Genomic DNA, 17,825 nt, shown 5'->3' on the forward strand with positions numbered 1-17,825 from the left:
CCTTACTCTCCAGGAGTTTACAACCTAATTATAATAGTCCCCTACCTTCCATGATCTTGCAACCTAAATATAATCCCCTACCCTCCAGGAGTTTACCACTTAATTATATAGTCCCCTACCCTAGGAGCTCACCAGCTAATGATAGTCTCCTTGCAACCTAATTATAGTCCCTTCCCTCCAGGAGTTTACATCTCATTATATAGTCTCCTACCCTCCAGAAGCTTACCATCTAATTATAAAGTCGCCTACCCTCCGGTATCTTGAAACCTAATTATATAGTCCCCTACCCTCCAGGATCTTGCAACCTAATTATAGTCCCCTACTCTCCAGGAGCTTACAACCTTATTGTAGTCCCTTACCTCCCAGGAGTTTATCATTTAATTATAGTCCTCTACCTTCTGGAGTTTACCCTAATTATAGTTCCTTACTCTCCAGGAGTTTACAACCTAATTATAATAGTCCCCTACCTTCCATGATCTTGCAACCTAAATATAATCCCCTACCCTCCAGGAGTTTACCACTTAATTATATAGTCCCCTACCCTAGGAGCTCACCAGCTAATGATAGAAAGAACCTTGCAACCTAATTATAGTTCCTTCCCTCCAGGAGTTTACCACCTAGTTATATAGTCTCCTACCCTTCCGGAGCTTACCATCTAATTATAAAGTCCCCTCCGGTATCTTGAAACCTAATTATATGGTCCCCTACCCTCCAGGAGTTTACAACCTAATCTTAGTCTCCTACCTTCAGGAGTTTACCACCTAATTATGGTCCCTTATCCTCCAGGAGTTTATCACTTAGTTATAGTTCCCTACCTTCTGCAGTTTACCACCTAATTATATAGTCCCCTACCCTCCAGGAGTTTACAACCTAATTCTATAGTTCCTTACCTTCCAGGAGCTTAAACCTAATTATAGTCCCCCAGCCTCCAGAGGAGCTTACAACTTAATTATATAGTCCATTACACTTCCAGAAGTTTAACCCTAATTATATAACCCCCTCCCCTCCAGGAGTTTACAACCTAATTATATGGCCCCCTAACCTCCAGTAGCTTAAACCTAATTATAATACCCTACCTTCCAGGATCTTACAACCAAATTGCAAGGTCCTTTACCCTCCAGGAGCTTACAACCTAATTAGAATCCAAACCAATTACATTGAAATTAAAATGAATAACTCAAAAATACATAGCACTTAAGGTTTACAAAGCACTTTCTTTTGAGGTAAGTAGTGAAAAAGGGTATCCGCATTTTACATATTAGGAAACAGGCCAAGAACAGGAAGCTACCAAGAGTCACACAATTAGTGTAAGAGCTGAGATCTGAACCCAGATCTTAAGTCCGTTCTCCTCCTTTGTACCCCACTGAAACAACAGGACACAGTTATCAGGTAGTATCATTTAAAACTTTAAATTTGGTGTTTTAAGGGAGAAGCTTGGTAATTGAAAAAACAGGGATCTTAATAGGTGGAAGGCCTTCCTTGCAGTGTCTGGCAAAGTCATTGAATTTCCCTGTGTTCATTTCATTATATTGAAAATGGCTACAATCATCCATCATTAACCTGATAATTTTGTTTTGGGAAAGGTGCTTTGTAAAACTTTTATGCTGTTTAAAAACGCTGATGACCAGAAGCTTTTGTTGAGTTTGGAAGAAGAGATCAGTGTCATTTTAAGAGGACAGAATCTCACTGAAATAAATAGTTTCTATGTTGGGACTTTTGGCCCTCTGCCTAGCACAGTGCTAAACACACTAAGCATTTAATGCTTGTTGATTCACATAAAATCAGTCCTTGAACTATGTTCCACTTAATTTTAGTGTCATAGATTTAGAGCTAGAGGGAACCTCAGAAGGCATCTAATCTAAACTCTTCGTTTTACTGATGAGGAAACTGAGGGCCACAGAATTAAAGTGACCTATCCAGTGTCACAAAAGTGCTGAGTGAAAAATCCCAGGATTTAAATCTTCTTGTATTCTGTGCTTTTCTTGTTACCAGATGAAAATACTATTTTGTATTCTAGGGCTTTTGAAACTTTTTCCTCTCACAATCCCTGTTTATCTGTGAGATTTTTACATGACCCTGGATATATAGGTATATAAATTAGATATAGAAATCAAATATTTACTGATGATAAATCATAATTTCATGACCCCTACGTTGTTACATGACCTCATGTAGAGGTCATGACTCACAGTTTAAGAAGCTTTGTTCTACACCACAGGTACTCAAGGAAATTTTTCGATTTGCCGATCTGGATTTGCTGGATCAAACCTCATTGGTTCATTCTACAATTACAGGCTCATCGAATATGTTGAGAAGTCTCCTGATTACATAGTGGGTTTTGGTGCTCTTTCCACATCACTGTATAACGGCAGACTATCACACATAATTAAAATGTTTCCCATCACTATACTCTTGAAATACATGGACTGGTCCTTTTATAAATTGGGAGGATTTGAAAAGACAAAAGGAAGAGGAGGGCAGGTGGAGGCTTGAGTGAAGATATGGGGTGGGAATAACAAAAGCTCATTTTTACATGAAGTTTCATTGTTTAAGGTCTTTTCTTAAAATAACCTTGGAAAGTATATAAACTGATGTATTTATTATCCCTTATTTATTTTTATTTTTATTATTAATGATATTATGGTTTAGTTATTATCCCTCAATTCACATTTGGGGAAATTGAGACTCAGAAAGGTGAAGGATACTTCAACAACAACAACAACAAAAAATGGCCCATGATGTCAGGATTTGAATCTGAGGCTTTGGACTCCCAATCCTATGCCAGGCTGTCCTGTGGCATATTCTTTTCTGAGTAGCTGTGCTTGTCACCCCATTAGAACTTTTTTTGAGGGTGATGAGATCACCACTTGAAAGTCATTTTCATTTATTGAATAGGATTACACACAGGTTCTTATTAATCTCTCATCAAAGTAAGTAGATTTGTGTTATTAATAGGGACAGTATAACTGAAAACTAACATGTCACGAGAACTCTTCCATCCTTTCAGGAACCAGAGACCTCCACGGCACAGAGGTGATTCCCTCCCCTTTGTGATCCCCTCTTCTAGGGACTGTCTAATCTGTCCCAGGAAGTGCAGCACAAAAGCCAGGAGTGCACAGATTTGAAAGTCCAGACACCCGAGTTCAAATACTTCTCTTCTCAACCTCAGGCTCATCTGTGAAAGTTAATCTCTCCATCCTAACAACCATGCCCTCTCTAAATCTGTTGCTCTACTTTAATGGATCTATCATTTCTTTTGTGGAGGAATCCCTTGGCTGGTACAGTCCCACCTGTGCCCATTCTGCTTCTAGATCCTGCACAGAGGAGGCCCTTCCCTAAGAGCTGCAGGTGGTCTTCTGTATCTTTCCCCCTTTTATATAGAAGGCATGAAATGTTACAGAATTCCTCACTGGCCCACTCCCCCAACCCCAAATTCCTCTATGGGTGGAGAGCTAGTGACAAAGATGAAGGAGGAGAGAAAAAAGCACAGAACCAGGGCCAACAGGAATAAGAAAAAGGCCTTCTCCTTTGACTCTGGCCCAACCAGCCATCATTCCCAGTGTCTTCCCCAAGGCCTGGAGCCAGAGAGGTTTCAATTAACCTCAAGAGCCAGAGCTAGGCCCTATGATAATGTAGGGAAGGCTACCAGGTTACGTGCACCCTTGTAGGACTGAACACTTGTCCAAACTAAGAGTACAGTTCCTAAAAACTCTTAGCTATTCTGCAGCTGAAAGCCCACTCATACAAACAAATGGGGAGAGGCTCCACAGAAGCAAATTTTGACCTCAAAAATCATTCTCTCACTTGATCATGACAATAGGTGAGTTGCCTTTTAAGTCCCCTCCTGCCTCCTGAGCACTGTCAGTTTTAAACGTAAAAATCATCTGTGCTTTAAGGACTTTTCTTAAGGTTTTAAGAATCTCCTAATTGCCCTGTGGACGACTGTGTGAGCTTCTCAGGAAGATGCAGCAGAAAAAACTAGCACGTCCTCTGGAAGCAGCCAGCAGGGCTTTCTTCCCCTGCCTAAAGCAACAGAAGTGATTTGACCAGCTCTTGCTATCTGATACCAGCCCATCTGGCTCATCTCTAAAGAAACCTTTCAGATTCAGATATTACATTTGGAGTTATTTTAATAGGAACATGACAAAAGAAATTTGGGAGAGATAAATTTTGGCTTCGTGCTGTAGCAAACTTGAGCGTTCAAAGAGGAGGCAGCCATCCAGGTTTGAAAGCTCTCAGCTGAAGCCATAAACTGAAGGGCTGTTTGTCACCCAGGAATGGCACCAGACTTGACTCAGGCGGTGTCAGTGTGCTTCAACCTCTTGTGATGGATTTTTACAATTGAACAAGCTCGTTGAATTCTAGAGTGCAGAAGGGCTTCATGTTAGTGAAACTTCCACTGAACCATTTAAAACAACTAAGACAGCTATTTAACATAAAACATATGACTGCACAGCACACACCATGTTGCTTTCTGGTATATTAAGATCCCCCTTTTTTTTTTCCTTGAAGGCAGGATGACAGCCCTGGAACAAGAAAGATACAGTCATTGTTATCAAGAATGCTGGCTTTTTATTTCTTTATTTTTACTGGGTGCACAGCTAAACTCTACACTCTTTGCAGTTAGTGAATAACAGAATTAAGATTTCAAGAGCATAATTTCAAAGGGAGACAGGAGAAAGAATGTGTGTGTGTGTGTGTGTGTGTGTGTGTGTGTGTGTAAGGAGAATTAAATTCTGGCTCTGGTGCTAGGGATGTGACTCTGTACAAATCACTGACTCAATTATCTTATCTGTAAATTGAGAATAATAACACTTTACAGAGTTACAGTGTAGACCTGAAAGTTTTATGTCAATATGACAACAGTAATAATCATCTTCTCTGTTCATGGTTGGATATAGTCAGGTGAATTACATATAACTATCGGATAGTTATATGATATTGAATCCACTTTCACTTAACTCAAGTAATTTATGATTTTTACATTTTAAAATTTCAGTTGAAATGTCACCTACAGAGAATGGCCCCTTCCATGTCACAGATGAGACACTCTAGTCTCTCTCTCTACATACCCTACCTTAGAGTAATGTGGGCTGGTAGCATATGAACATGAAAATACACACACATATACACACACCACTACACATTAAAAAGTAAAAAGCCAGAGGCTACATCCATATTTCTACAATAATTTGAAATATTTTGCCAAGTGTTACATTTTACTGGTAGTGTCCTGGTTGTCCACCTGGTCATTTCATTAGCAGACAAGTTTTCACCCAGAAACAAACTGAGATGTCTTTTGGCTATATAAAAATCTGCATCCTGTAGGCAAAGTATAATTGAACCAAATCTCTGTCCATCTCTACACCCAAGAATCCAGGTGTTTGTGTCACATGTCTCTGCTCTGAAATAGAGGTGCTGTCACTTGGATGGATTTAAGCTTTGGGTGCCAGTGGGCCCTATAGCTATGGGTTTATACCACCAAAGTCCATAGCCGTTGTTGGATAGAATTTGGGCTCAGGAAGAGGAGAATGATTTCTTTTTTTGCCCAGTGTAAAAGCGTAGAACTAGGCTATATTATCTTAAATTACTTCTGTTTAAATTCTGAAATGTGAACCATAATAAAATACCTAACAGAGAGAGACATTCAGAGACTTAACCACGTCAGTAATATTTTTGGCAACAAGAATTCCCATATTTCCCTTCAGTGGTATTATTGAATGGCTAAGAAGCCTAGTGAGGGCTGATCAGGTTCAATCCTGTGGGGCTTCTCATTACAGGAAGGGCTTTAGGATTTTCATCTTTGAGCACAAGATCTTACCTCCTCCAAAAGAAATTTTAAATATTATAAAAAGGGCTGCATTAGTTCTTGTATGAGTTAACTGCAGCAATAATCAACCTATCTCTGGAAACATTCCAACATACTTACAAACCAGTTTCTCTATTTCCACTTCTTATACCACTACAATCCTGAAATTGTTTCCTACCACTATATTATTACTATCTTTTCCTCTAAGCAAAATATGAACCATCACAGCCTCTTATGACCTCTTAAGGAAGGTCGGTCTTTCTAGAATGGACAATATTTTATCTTAAAGTACTTAAGTCCTGGAGCTGAGGAAGACTTTGGCAGCTGAGGGAGGGAAAGAGAGTCATCTGGAGAGCTTGACAGCTGGGAGCAGGGTCAGAGGTTTGTGACTCAAAGCCTGGAGGCTTTAACAGCTGGGCAGGAAGTAGGGAGCCAGCTGGTGGGGAGTTAAGGGTCTTTTCATGGGGAGTTTGACATCTGGAAAAGCAGGGGGGGTGGGGAGGGGAACAGAAGTGATCTATACATTTATAGGATTTTTTTTAATGTTTGCTTTTTAAAAATTTAATTTGGATATGGCTTTACTTATTTTGCTTTTTGCATTTTCTGGTAACCAATAAATATCCCAGACAGGATATTTGATCCCATCTAAAGTGTTAATCCTAGGAAGTCATTCCCTTTTAAGTCTCTTCAGTTTTAGTCATTTTTACAAGTTTTTATTGAAAGGATTCTGAAACTGTCTTAAAACAGTCACCTAAATTTGTGGTTTATAAATAGCCTTGACAATTACACGTGGCCACTTTGAAAATGATCCACATTATCTCACGCTAACAAACCAATCAATGGGCGATCCAAAAATTAACCAATGAAAGAAAAAAGGGAGACTTATTGGGGATGTTTACAATTTTAACAGGACATAGGATTTAGATGATGGCACGTGAGGAAGCTATGGATAAGGAAACTCAGCTGGAGAGGTCCTGGCTGGAGAGAATTATCACAAGCATTGGACACCTAGGCGATCATGGCTCAGCTTCTTTACACCACGCCACACTTAGATCGGCTTTCTTTCTAGGAGCCCTCAGCTCTACACCTTGCTGCCTTAGAATCATCTTTCACAAAGTTAGCTACCTGCAGGACAGATGGTGCCTGAATATAACAGCAAATACGCTGAATAAACTCAAAAAAAGCCTCCTCCTGAATCAAGATTTTTTGGAAAGAATTCCAAATAGATGAAAACAAACAATTTGATTTCAACCAAATTGTTGTTTTTTTGTTTTTATCCTGATTTTCACCCGAATTGTCAGTCTCAAAAATAAACACTGATACATTCCCAGAAAATATTTTTCAAATAAAAACTGACTCTGTTAAAGTTTGCCCTGATTCTTTCAAAACTGTGTACAAGACACTGTCAACCAAAGTGACTGTTGCATATTTTTTAAAATAAACTTGAACATATGCAGCTAAAATGTCATTAACTCCCTGCTGCCAGGGTGCTTTTGAAGGCAGAAATAAGACCCCTACACTGCATTTCAAATTTCAAGATCCTCTGACCTGCTGAGAAGTTGCCACACATAACTCAAATACTGTGTATTTTAGCAACTTTTTAAACTGGGGTTTTATGCATAATTAATATTGAAATGCACAGAGGCTTCCATTTAAGCCAAACCTGCTCTTCCTTTGACAGTTCATTTTGCCCAAGAGTGAGTAATTTCAAACCAAGCATCATGCAAGGAAAATGAATTTTATATTGCTTCAGATACATTTGTTCCATCTATTGCTTCCCAAGTCAGACATTACATTTTGCGATATAAATTCACAATCAAGATTTTAAAGGGAGCTAAATATTTTAATCCAATTAGACAAGTGAACAAAACACTGAATATTACATGTAGCGAGATAAGTGGTTCTTGCCTTTAAAAGACTGCAATTCCATCACATTACAACCCCAAATGTCAACGTTGCCTTTATTTTTAACGCTTTCAAACATGAGGCAGCCAGAGGCACCACTCTGCTGTCAGAGACACTGTCTAGCCCTCGGGAGCTCTGAAAATCTATTTACCATGGAAACGTGGTTCATATAACAACACAGACACCTGCCCGTGTGCCGAGAAAGTTCTCGTGACTTCTGTGATTCAAGGAAGCCTGCAAGACTCCAGACTCGGGATGCTACCAGCTGCTGGAGGAGCCCTCTTCGGCTGGCATGTACTGTGAGACACAAAGGTAGCGGAACATCCATCAATAAGTGTGATCCGCCTCTCCTCTGCAAAGGCTGTGCGGCCTTCTGATCCGCACTGCCTGGATTTCCATTCCCACAGCATATAGACCAAGAGAACTGGACTATGATCTCTCTCTGGCTTTGGGCTGTGATCGAAAGCACAAAGTCCTCGGTCAAGGTGCTATATTAAAAGGGCCAAGAAAAGACCAATCTTCTGTTTATGTGCAAGGAAATCTTTTCAGTCCCTGGTAATTGCAATTCTCTGCCTGCTGCAGATCTGTAATTCCTTGAGATATAAAGAGCCCAGTCTCAGGTCTTGAAGACCTGGAACATGGGATGCCTTCTTCCTAGCAGAAGCTTTCATTGGTGCAGCAGATTGTAATGGAATGGATAGTGACTGCTAAGGAAGGTGCAGAAGGCTCTGTGTCCTCCCTTCCCCAAGCAGCTGCTGCCCTCGAGGGACATACAATGGCAATGGGAGAATGCCAAAGATCCTCTCTGGTACTCATGGACTCAAGTCGGGAGGTAGATTGAGCAAGATTCTCTGCACAAAAGCACCCAGATTTTTATGTTTTTGAACGGGGAAAACAGAACTCTTAAACCAAGATTTGGAGGATGACCTGAGTCCATTTTGACCATGGCCAGTTGGGTTCTTTTTACCAACTACTTATAAAATACAACAATTGGGATTATCAGGCTTTTAAGATTAGTAATGAAATAGAAAAACAAAACAGGAGGGAAGTTCATGCTCATACTGATTTCAAGAATCCCAAATGACCAGAAGGGAAAATGAAGGAAAATGATAAAATTCCCAATAGATTGTTACTAATTCTAAAATTAAAATAAATATAGTTGTACCCTCATGACTAGGTCCAACATTTTTGCCAAAAGCATGAGGAGGAAAGTAATAAGCTATGGAAGTAATTAGTTGCCCATCCCCCATATAATATTGACTATGCAGTCCACCAATGAGCATTTATTTAACACCTAGTATCTGCTAGACACTACACTAAGTTCTGATATTACAAAGAAAAGTGAGAGACAATGTCCATCTGCAGGGAGCTCACTGTCCAGTGAGGGGGCCACAAAATGTACAAGTATTCTGTTCACAGAATAGGGAAATAACATCCCCTATATTAGGGAATAAAGAAAATAGGGAAATAACAAAGAGGAGGCACTAGAATTAAAAAGGGTGGAGAAAGACAGACATTCTGTAGAAAGTAGCATTTTGAATGGGACTTGAAGGAAGCCAAGAGGTCGAGATGAGATAAAAGAAGATGGCATTCCAGGCTTGGGGGGGGGGGGGACAGCCAGAGTAACTGCCACAAGAGTAACCTGTTTGTGCCACAGCAAGGGGGGACCAGGATCACTGATCAGAGAATATTGGGGTGGGAGGCTGGGCAGGAGCTTGACCACAGACTCTGGATGCCTCAGAGAAGATTCTCCATTTGATTCTGGAGGTGATTGACTGATGGGGAATCGGTGGGAGGGGATGAAATGGTTGGAAAATCATTTTAGCAGCTAAATTGAGCATGAACTAGATAGTTCATGGAGAAGCTTGTGGCAGGCAGACCACAATATCAGGCTATTGGGATAGTCTAGATGGGAGGTGATGATGAGGACATTGCAGCAAGGTAAGGGAGAAGGGGATGTGTGAGAGGGATTTGCAATAGTTTGGATACGAAGGAGAAGGGAGTGATTTGAGGACATCCCCTGGGCTGTGAGCCTGCAGGACTGAGAGAATGGAGTGGGAGTTGGGGGAGAGACAGTGAATTTGGTTTTGGACCTGTTGCATTTAAGAAGTCTATTGGATCTCCAGTTTGAGCTGGAAGGCACTTAGAGAAAACACAAAACTGGAGGTCAGCAGAAAAGTGAATGGATAGGATAGGTAGACCAAGCTAGCTGCATAAAAATAATTGAATCTTTGAAGCTGATGAGATCAAGTGAATTAGCATGGAGGGAGAAGAGAAGCAGGTCAAGGAGAAAGTCTTTGGGACGTGGGTGGGCACAACCTGGATAATCACTTAGCCGTGGAGGCTGAGGAGAGAAGTCTGGCAGGGAGGAGGTTGGAGAGAAAAGAGTGTGCCAAAAGCCCCAAAAGTCAAGGGGGGAGTATCAAGGAGAGGGCGGTTCTCAGTGTCGAAGGTTGCAGAGAAGTCATAAAGGATGGAAGACTGAGAAATGCCATGGCAACTAAGAGATCATTGGAACATCAAAGAGAGTAGTTTTTCGGTGGAATTATAAGATCACAAGTCACATTGCAGGGCTGAAGGGAGAGGAGAGGAAGCCAAAGCACTGATTGTGCATGTCCTCTTCAAGTTCAGTCACAAAGGGCAGAAGACATATGAGTACTTGTGGAAATGGAAGGATCAAGTAGGATTTTGGGGGTAGGCAGGAGATAGACATAGGTGTATTTGTAGACAGTAGAGTATTTGGAGCCAGTATACAGAAGAGACTGAAAATAAGTGAGAATTGATTCTCTGAACCCCAACTGAAGAATGTATGTTTCTTGCTTTTTGGTGACATGACTACTGTGGGAATATTCTGCATGACTTCAGTGGGCCGTAGAAGGAAGGGTAGAGGAAGGAAGCATATGTAGAACTGAAAATAAAAATCATTTTAAAAAAGATAAGTCAGAGAGTGGGGAAGACAGAGGAAGAATCTTATGAGATGAGATGGGATGGAATGGGATTGCTTGTGCAGGTAGAGAGGTTCTTGCCTTGGCAAGAAGTATTTTTGACCACCATTTTGGTGAGATGGGGGGGGACAAAGGGGGGAATGTGAAGGAAGATGTAGTGGGAGAAGGCATCTGGTAGATAGGTGAGAAGGAAGAGCAAAGAATGCCCATGAATGGCCTCATCTTTTATTTCCTACAACGTGTGGGGCAGGATTCTCAAATGAGAGGGACAAGGCAATGGGAACCATGGGATGTTGCAAGGAAGTTTGGGAAAGCTACCGAATAGAGTGGGGCAGGGAGCAGATAAGGGAGAAGATCTGCCTTGTAATCGTGAGGGTCTAGTTGAGGTTGTGTGACAGGACCCATTAGGTTGTGCAGGCCACAATAAGCAACACGATGGGCGTGCACTGGCTCCAGACAAGGGGATAGCGTAGAATCGAGCCAGTTCACAAAGGGATTGGGTCGGAAAAAAGGCCGGAGTAAGGACAGGGGTGATAGCCTGGAAGAGAAGTGAGAGACTAAGGAATTGGCAGTTACAGACAAAACTAGGTTTTATGGGAAGGCAGAAGAGGAGGTGGGTCGGAAACCAACACACAGATTATGGTCAGATAGGAGGACTTCAAGAGTTCTTGAACCTGAAGGTGGTGTGTCTTGGGGTGACTGAAGTAAGATCAAAGGGATGACTGTGGCTGGGGGGGGGGGAGTGAGATTAGTAGACCTTGAAAAGGGAGGTGGTTGAGGAACTGAATGATGATGATGAGGGTGTTTGTTAGAGGGAAGTGTCACTGTGTGCTCTGAAGCCTCAAAATTAATTTGAGGGTAAGAGCTGGGGAGGAGACAAAGGTTGTGAGACAGATACAGAACCTCTTGAAGGGGGTCCGTCCTGGAGACGGACTGTATGGCCCTCAAAGGAGGAGAGGTTCCTGAGTGAGGGGAGGTGACCCTGTCTCCTTCCACCTGTGGGCCAAGAGGAATGAGTTAAAGTGCAGCCAGCACCCCAGTGACCAGGGAGGCAGCAGGAAGCAATCTTGGTGATTGCCCGAGGGCAGGAGTGGAAAGATTTAAGATGGTAAACTGGCACTCCAGAGGGCACATTGGAAGGGGGACAAAGTGTTTGTTTGGGATGTTGGGGTGGGAAAGATGAGGGGAGAGAAATAATTTGATTTTCAGGAATGGAGAACAGGGTTTAAATGATAGCCAACAAACAAGCATTCCTAATCCCCAGGACGTATATAGAGCATGTCCAGGAGTGTGTATGTATTCATTCATTAGGGGAAGCTGGAGATAAGGCAAGAGACTGAGACATGCTGTACAAAATGGAAGGCCCCTGTCTCTCCCCTTTCTTTCCTTATGAAGTCTGGGGAATAGGAGATGGAGCAGTAGGAGACAGAAGCTGTACTGCAGGACACGGACATTTTGCTCTCCTATCACTTTACTCCTCCTCCTCAGGGGATGTTTTCAGGAGAGGAAAGATCATTCATTGAGCCTGACCTCTCCTCTCTGTACCAGAGGCTGGAGATCAGGGAGCCCAGTACAGATGGAAATCCACACCCCCCTCTCTTCAATGTGTAGATGGAGAGAGCTGGGGGGGGGGGTGAATTTACCACCAGGGCAGTATTAGAGTAGAGATTTCACTCTCTAAAAGGTGGTAACAACCTGCCAGGTGCAGAGAGAACAAGATTTATTTTATGTTTTTCTGTTCTTAGCATCTTCAGTGACAGTGCTGTAAAGCAGCAAAGAGGTCTGAAAGTTTCTAGATATGACTAATAATGCCTATCCTCCAAAGTCCATGTACCCTTTTCTCTGATAAGACAAGAAACTAATTAATTAGCTTGTGATAATTGCAACAGTGCAGTGGACAGAAGTAGATTTCTAGAAATCATCATCTTGGACATAATTCTCTCACATGACAATAGCTTACAAAAGAAAATGCTTCAGTGGTCTGAAAAGTAATTTTATATCTATTTTCCTATTTGATCCTTCTTATAACACACCTAGATACTATTAGTCCCATTTTATAGATGAGGAAACTGAGACTTACCTAAGGCTACAGAGTTAGTAAATTCCTAAGTTAGCAACTGAACCTTGGTCTAATAGATTCCAAGTGCAAAAGATAATGATTTTTGTCAGCCATGGAATTCTGTGTCCCTAAGGTAAGGTGAGATCCATGACCAATAATATTTATTCTCTTCTAAAGACCCAACATATTGGGGGGAATCTTTAAATAGGGAATTAATTAAGTACATCACTCTGCAGATGAGTTTATATCAAATAAAACAGGATCTGCCTTAAAAAGTAGACATTTGCACGAGAAGATACTAGGCTAGAGATTTCAATTTCATTTGTTCTTGCTGAGTTATTAAGGGGCTCCAGTATCATTTCACCAATGTGAAAGATCATCTGAATGCCGGCACAGAATGGGACACATGATAAATCTCTAGAGCCCTCTTGGAGTCAAGTAATAGAATTTTCTTTTAACTTTTTATGAAGGTCCTTTTCATTTTATTTTTTATTTTTTTAAAAAAATTATTTATTTAAAAATCCTGCTATTTGATGTGCCATGCCTTCTGTTATTCAGCTATCAATCACTATTCCTGATGAAAAAAATATCTTCTCTATTCTCTTATCTCTAAAGAGAACTAAAATTGGAAATTGAACCAATTCCTGGTTCAACACTTTCCTCATTCAGTCAACTAACCTAGTCAGTTTACCAGGAAAAAAATACATAGTTCAAGACTAAATCATGGCATCGCTTTATAAAGCTTTCTTAACAGGGAGCTCCATGGAAAGACTTGAGGCTGGGAGTTGTTACAGCCATGCAGCTTGTGTTTGCCATAATAAATAAAATAACTTTTCATGTCTGCACTTTGAGTTGTAGAAAAATACTTGTAGACTGAGTGGAGTAGCTTGACTGTGTAATTAAGTAAGTTACACAGACCCCACATAACAACAGAACTGAGAAATGACTGTCAGCAGGCACACGAGAGACTGACAGGCAGTAGTGAGCGCTCTGCTGAGAGCACAGGCCTTGCCTTTGCAAAGAAGAAAAAAGGAAACCAAGAAACCACACAGAGAGAGCCCTCTTCTGGCTTTCATTTATGGGGCCACTTTTTCTCTTTTTTGTTTTTCCCAGCAAGATATTTAATGGGGCTTAACAGTAGATTACTAAAGAAATATTTTTAAATCTCATTAGTATTGAGCATATTATTTCTGAATTGAGCTACCAAATACACAAACTATTAGAATTGTTTGGAAAAGGGCATCCAAACCTATCAATGACAAACAACAAAAATATAGTTCTTAACTCTAGAAATATTTCTGCACAAAGTTTTGCACTCACTGGTTTCTGCCTCCTACACCCAACTAAGCTTACCTGGGAGTTGATCCTTGTGTATTTTCCTAGCACAAAAAGATGAAGAAAAAGCTAGTCAGGCCTCTGCTTGCTCCTGGGCTCAGCGCCTCGGCAGAGGCCACCAGGCTTATCCACCAGACAGAGGTTTTCCTTTAATCATCTAGTGTATGGATGCGACTGTAGCCCATGCTCACACACCTTTCAACTTTTCCCCTCAAATTTCTCATAGCCCTTTGCCCACTTCTCTTTTACATCATCTTTCTCTTATATCAGTTATGTACCTATATATTCTTTTTCTTCTGTAAGATTTTAAGCTCCTTGAGAACAGAATCAGTTATTCCTTGTCTTTGTATGATGTAGATGACTGCCTTTTCATATATAGTAGGTTTTGATATAGTGTCTTAAATTGAAACAAACACAAAGTAATAATACAACAAATATGTGTTCAGGCTGCAGAATTTGTCCTGTCCCCTAAATGAAATGAAAATTATTATTAATATTATCAATTAACATATGAAAAGCAATATCCCCAGGAAGTTGGTTTTCATGATCTTTGGTTCACAAATATTGAGTTAAATTCTAAATCCTTAATTGTTTGCTTGATTTTGGAATCTCCCAATAAGTGAGCATTGCTTAATAAATAAAATGGCATTGGCTCCACATCTGTGATGTTGCCTAGGGTGTTGATTTAATCCAGTATATAAAATGCTCATGCAGAGAAACGCAGTCCGTCTTTCACTGCAAATGATTTATTCCCACTTTAACTATGGAGCACAGCCAATCCCAGCTGCAGTGCAATACTTTACCACTGACTTAATTAACCCTTTTTCTTCAATTGTGCATTCTTCTTAGGAACTACTACTAAGGATTTTGAGGGTTGTTTCCCCCACAGTGCTTTTCACCTAATAAATATTTACTGAATGTTTTTTGAATGAATTGACAATAATTGTCAGTGGTCCCCTCTACACTACTAACTCTAGGACACGGCACACTTGGTAATACCTTGTATGTATTCAGTAACCCATCCATATCAGCAAAGACAGTCAAACATGAAGCCCTTTCAATGGAACTAAACTTGTTTTCAGTGGGGTTAAAAAAATCTTTTGAAACGGATCTTGTTATTTTAAGCCTATGGAAGGGAACTGTGCGGTGTACTGTTTGATGCTAAAGGTACAATATGCCCAAAAGTCCTCTCCTAGGACACAGGAAAGGTTTCCATGTGAATTTTATCAAAGTCAATGCAAATGCCTAGAGACCCAGTTTGAAAGTTAAGAGAGATTCTGTCAGTCAGTGTGGTTAGCTGCACACACCCCATGTCCTGTTTTTCTCCCGTTAACTGTCTTCTGTACGGTTTCAACAGTTTTTGGTAAACAGGTCTAGTACAAACCAACCAGAGTCTTCATTCCTGGAAAGGGGAAGCAGCTAAGATCGGGCCTGGTTCCACTCCCAGACCACACTGATTTATGTGGTGCACAAACACTTCCAGAACACAAGTTGTTTTTCAGGTTTGGAGCATTAAAAATAGTTTAGTTTGTACTCAGATGGAGTGAAGTCTTTGATCTGCAGACAGAGCAAGGTCAAGAGGAAGCATAAACCTTTGAGATAGCATTTGTTTACATACTATTTCCACTTTTAACTTCTGAAACTTACTTTCTGATAATTTAACTGCAGGAAAAGGTGATTACACCAGGAAGTTGAGTCACAAGGCAATTAGCAGAACACAAGTCATTTAAACTAACTCTGGTTATGGTTTGTCTTCCAGTTGCTGAGCGCACCACAATCTAATTGCAGACCTGGATGAAACAGAAATAAATGGTTTGCAAAGAGCTGTTTATATTCATCTGTTCTGTGTCTCCCCATGCTGCGATGCATCACGAAGCTGTCCGTGCCGTGCCTCTCACCAGACTCCGATGGAGCCAGGGTCGGGTCAGTTTCCCAGAACGCTCCCTACAGTGCAGATGGACTGAAACTGAAGTCTGATGTTGGCTAAAGAGTGGGTGCTCCGCCTGGGCCGGTCAGCTCTGGGCACTGCTCTGAAGCTACTTTTGTAATGATCACTTGTATACTCTTAGGGTGTGTGTGAAATTCAATAAAATCGACCTTTTTTCAGCCTCTAGTTCTAATGTTACCTTTTTACCTATGGTGACTGACAGACACCAAACTGGAAAAAAAAAATTACACATTTCAAAGAAGTGATACTGTAAAAGACAAAAATTTACTTCTCATATCCCCCACCTCATTCTTCTGCCTCCTTTCTTTGTAGTATAGCCTAGATTTTTCCCACTTGCTACTCTTGTTCAACATTTTAGAAAACTCTGTATCCAATAATAAAATTAATTTTAATAATTTAATAATAATAATGATAACAGTGCTGATCCATGCACTCCTATGAGACCTCAGAGAGAAATCTACACAAAGAACAACAAGGTCTGTTAGTCACAGGACACAGAGTTTAGAAGACTGTGGAGTTCATCACAGGATTAAGTGCTGAAAGCATGTAGACAACCATTCCTTTTTCAAATGTGGCAATTCAGGCCAAAGAGATTAAATGATTCAGTCCAATATTAGGTATATTAATAGAAATTTTTATTACTGGAGACTCAATATTTCAGACGTTTTGAGATGAAAAAAGTGTCAGGTGGAGAAAGAGAGTTAGATCTGAAAAGCCCTTCCATTTCACAGCTGAGGAATTGGAGCCCAGTGATGAGAGATGACTTACCTGAGGTGACACAAGAGTTAACTGGCAGAGTCAGAATTTAAATATGGGTTTTCCAACTTCAAATCCAGCACTTTTTCTTCTTTTAAATAAAGCACCTGAGTGCAAGACGGGAAAACAAGGCAAGAGCTGATGACTGTCATTCATTCTCTTTTAGACCCCCTAATCCTTGATCAGTAATTTTTAAAAACTTTGGTCATAATGCAATAAGGAAATGTTTAATCAAAAATAGATCCAGATCAGGTTTGGAGACAGATAGTGACTTGAACATGTCCTGAGAATATCTGACTCTGTGTCTATAGATGTCAAAGCCATGCTCCATCCTGAGGAACCCCTTTGAGATGGTCCTATGGAATATCAATTATTCTTAATTTTACTCTTAACAACATAGTTTTAAAAAGTCACTTTAAATATCTTCTTTTAATAGACTCTTAAGCCTTAATAAGACTCATTTGTATTTTGGTCTGCTGAAATATCAACTCCAGAGGTTCCAAGAAAGCAGATATAAGAATATCTTTGGATCTGATCTGATAATATGTAATCCTTCAACTCTTGAATGTTACTGGCCCCAAAGTCTATGCTTTTTTCGTGGCCCAGTCACAATATTGATGTTAATTTATTTTGTTCAGCATATGAGATAATGCTAGAAACAGTCAGGTAGAAGATTATAGATCCCTTAGAGTCACCTTCCAGGAGTCTACATGTGAACCGGAATATATTTCTGCTGACTTACATACAAATCAATCATCTGTCAAGCCTTTAAACATCCAATTAAAAGTGAAAACCAAGAATATTCTCAAAGATACAAAGCTGGCATGATACTCTACATAGGAATGTGGAGACCAACATTTTGGAAATCATGGAACTGGATGAGTTCCTAAATGAGAACACTCTGCCCCACAGTCCGTAAACAGGGCTGGCTATGTGATTATCCCTGTAGAAAGAATGTTCTCCACTTCTATTTATCTTTCCTGAGTGCAACCCACACTGAAAAACAAAGTAAAAAAATGCAGTTGCTCCAATGAAATAAAATAGTTCTTTTTTGGGGGGTGGGGCTAA

At 40.4% G+C, this 17,825-nt stretch overlaps 1 protein-coding gene across 6 annotated transcripts in view; it reads left to right on the plus strand.

Moving 5' to 3' along the window:
- The window catches only part of SDCCAG8 (serologically defined colon cancer antigen 8), a 270,874-nt gene extending 254,708 nt beyond the window's left edge, over nucleotides 1-16,166 (plus strand). For 5 of the 6 annotated variants that reach the window (XM_031968542.1, XM_012547925.3, XM_023502044.2 and 2 more), the window contains one exon: nucleotides 2,219-2,409. In XM_031968542.1, coding sequence (XP_031824402.1) covers nucleotides 2,219-2,332 — 114 coding nt within the window. In that variant the 3' untranslated portion in view covers nucleotides 2,333-2,409. Of the gene's footprint in view, nucleotides 1-2,218; nucleotides 2,410-15,812 lie in introns of those variants that run through there. The other variant, XM_023502043.2, reaches the window with a different exon arrangement.
- Nucleotides 16,167-17,825: the final 1,659 nt, after the last annotated feature.

This window comes from Sarcophilus harrisii, chromosome 4 (assembly GCF_902635505.1).
Source record: "Sarcophilus harrisii chromosome 4, mSarHar1.11, whole genome shotgun sequence".
NCBI lineage: Eukaryota > Metazoa > Chordata > Mammalia > Dasyuromorphia > Dasyuridae > Sarcophilus > Sarcophilus harrisii.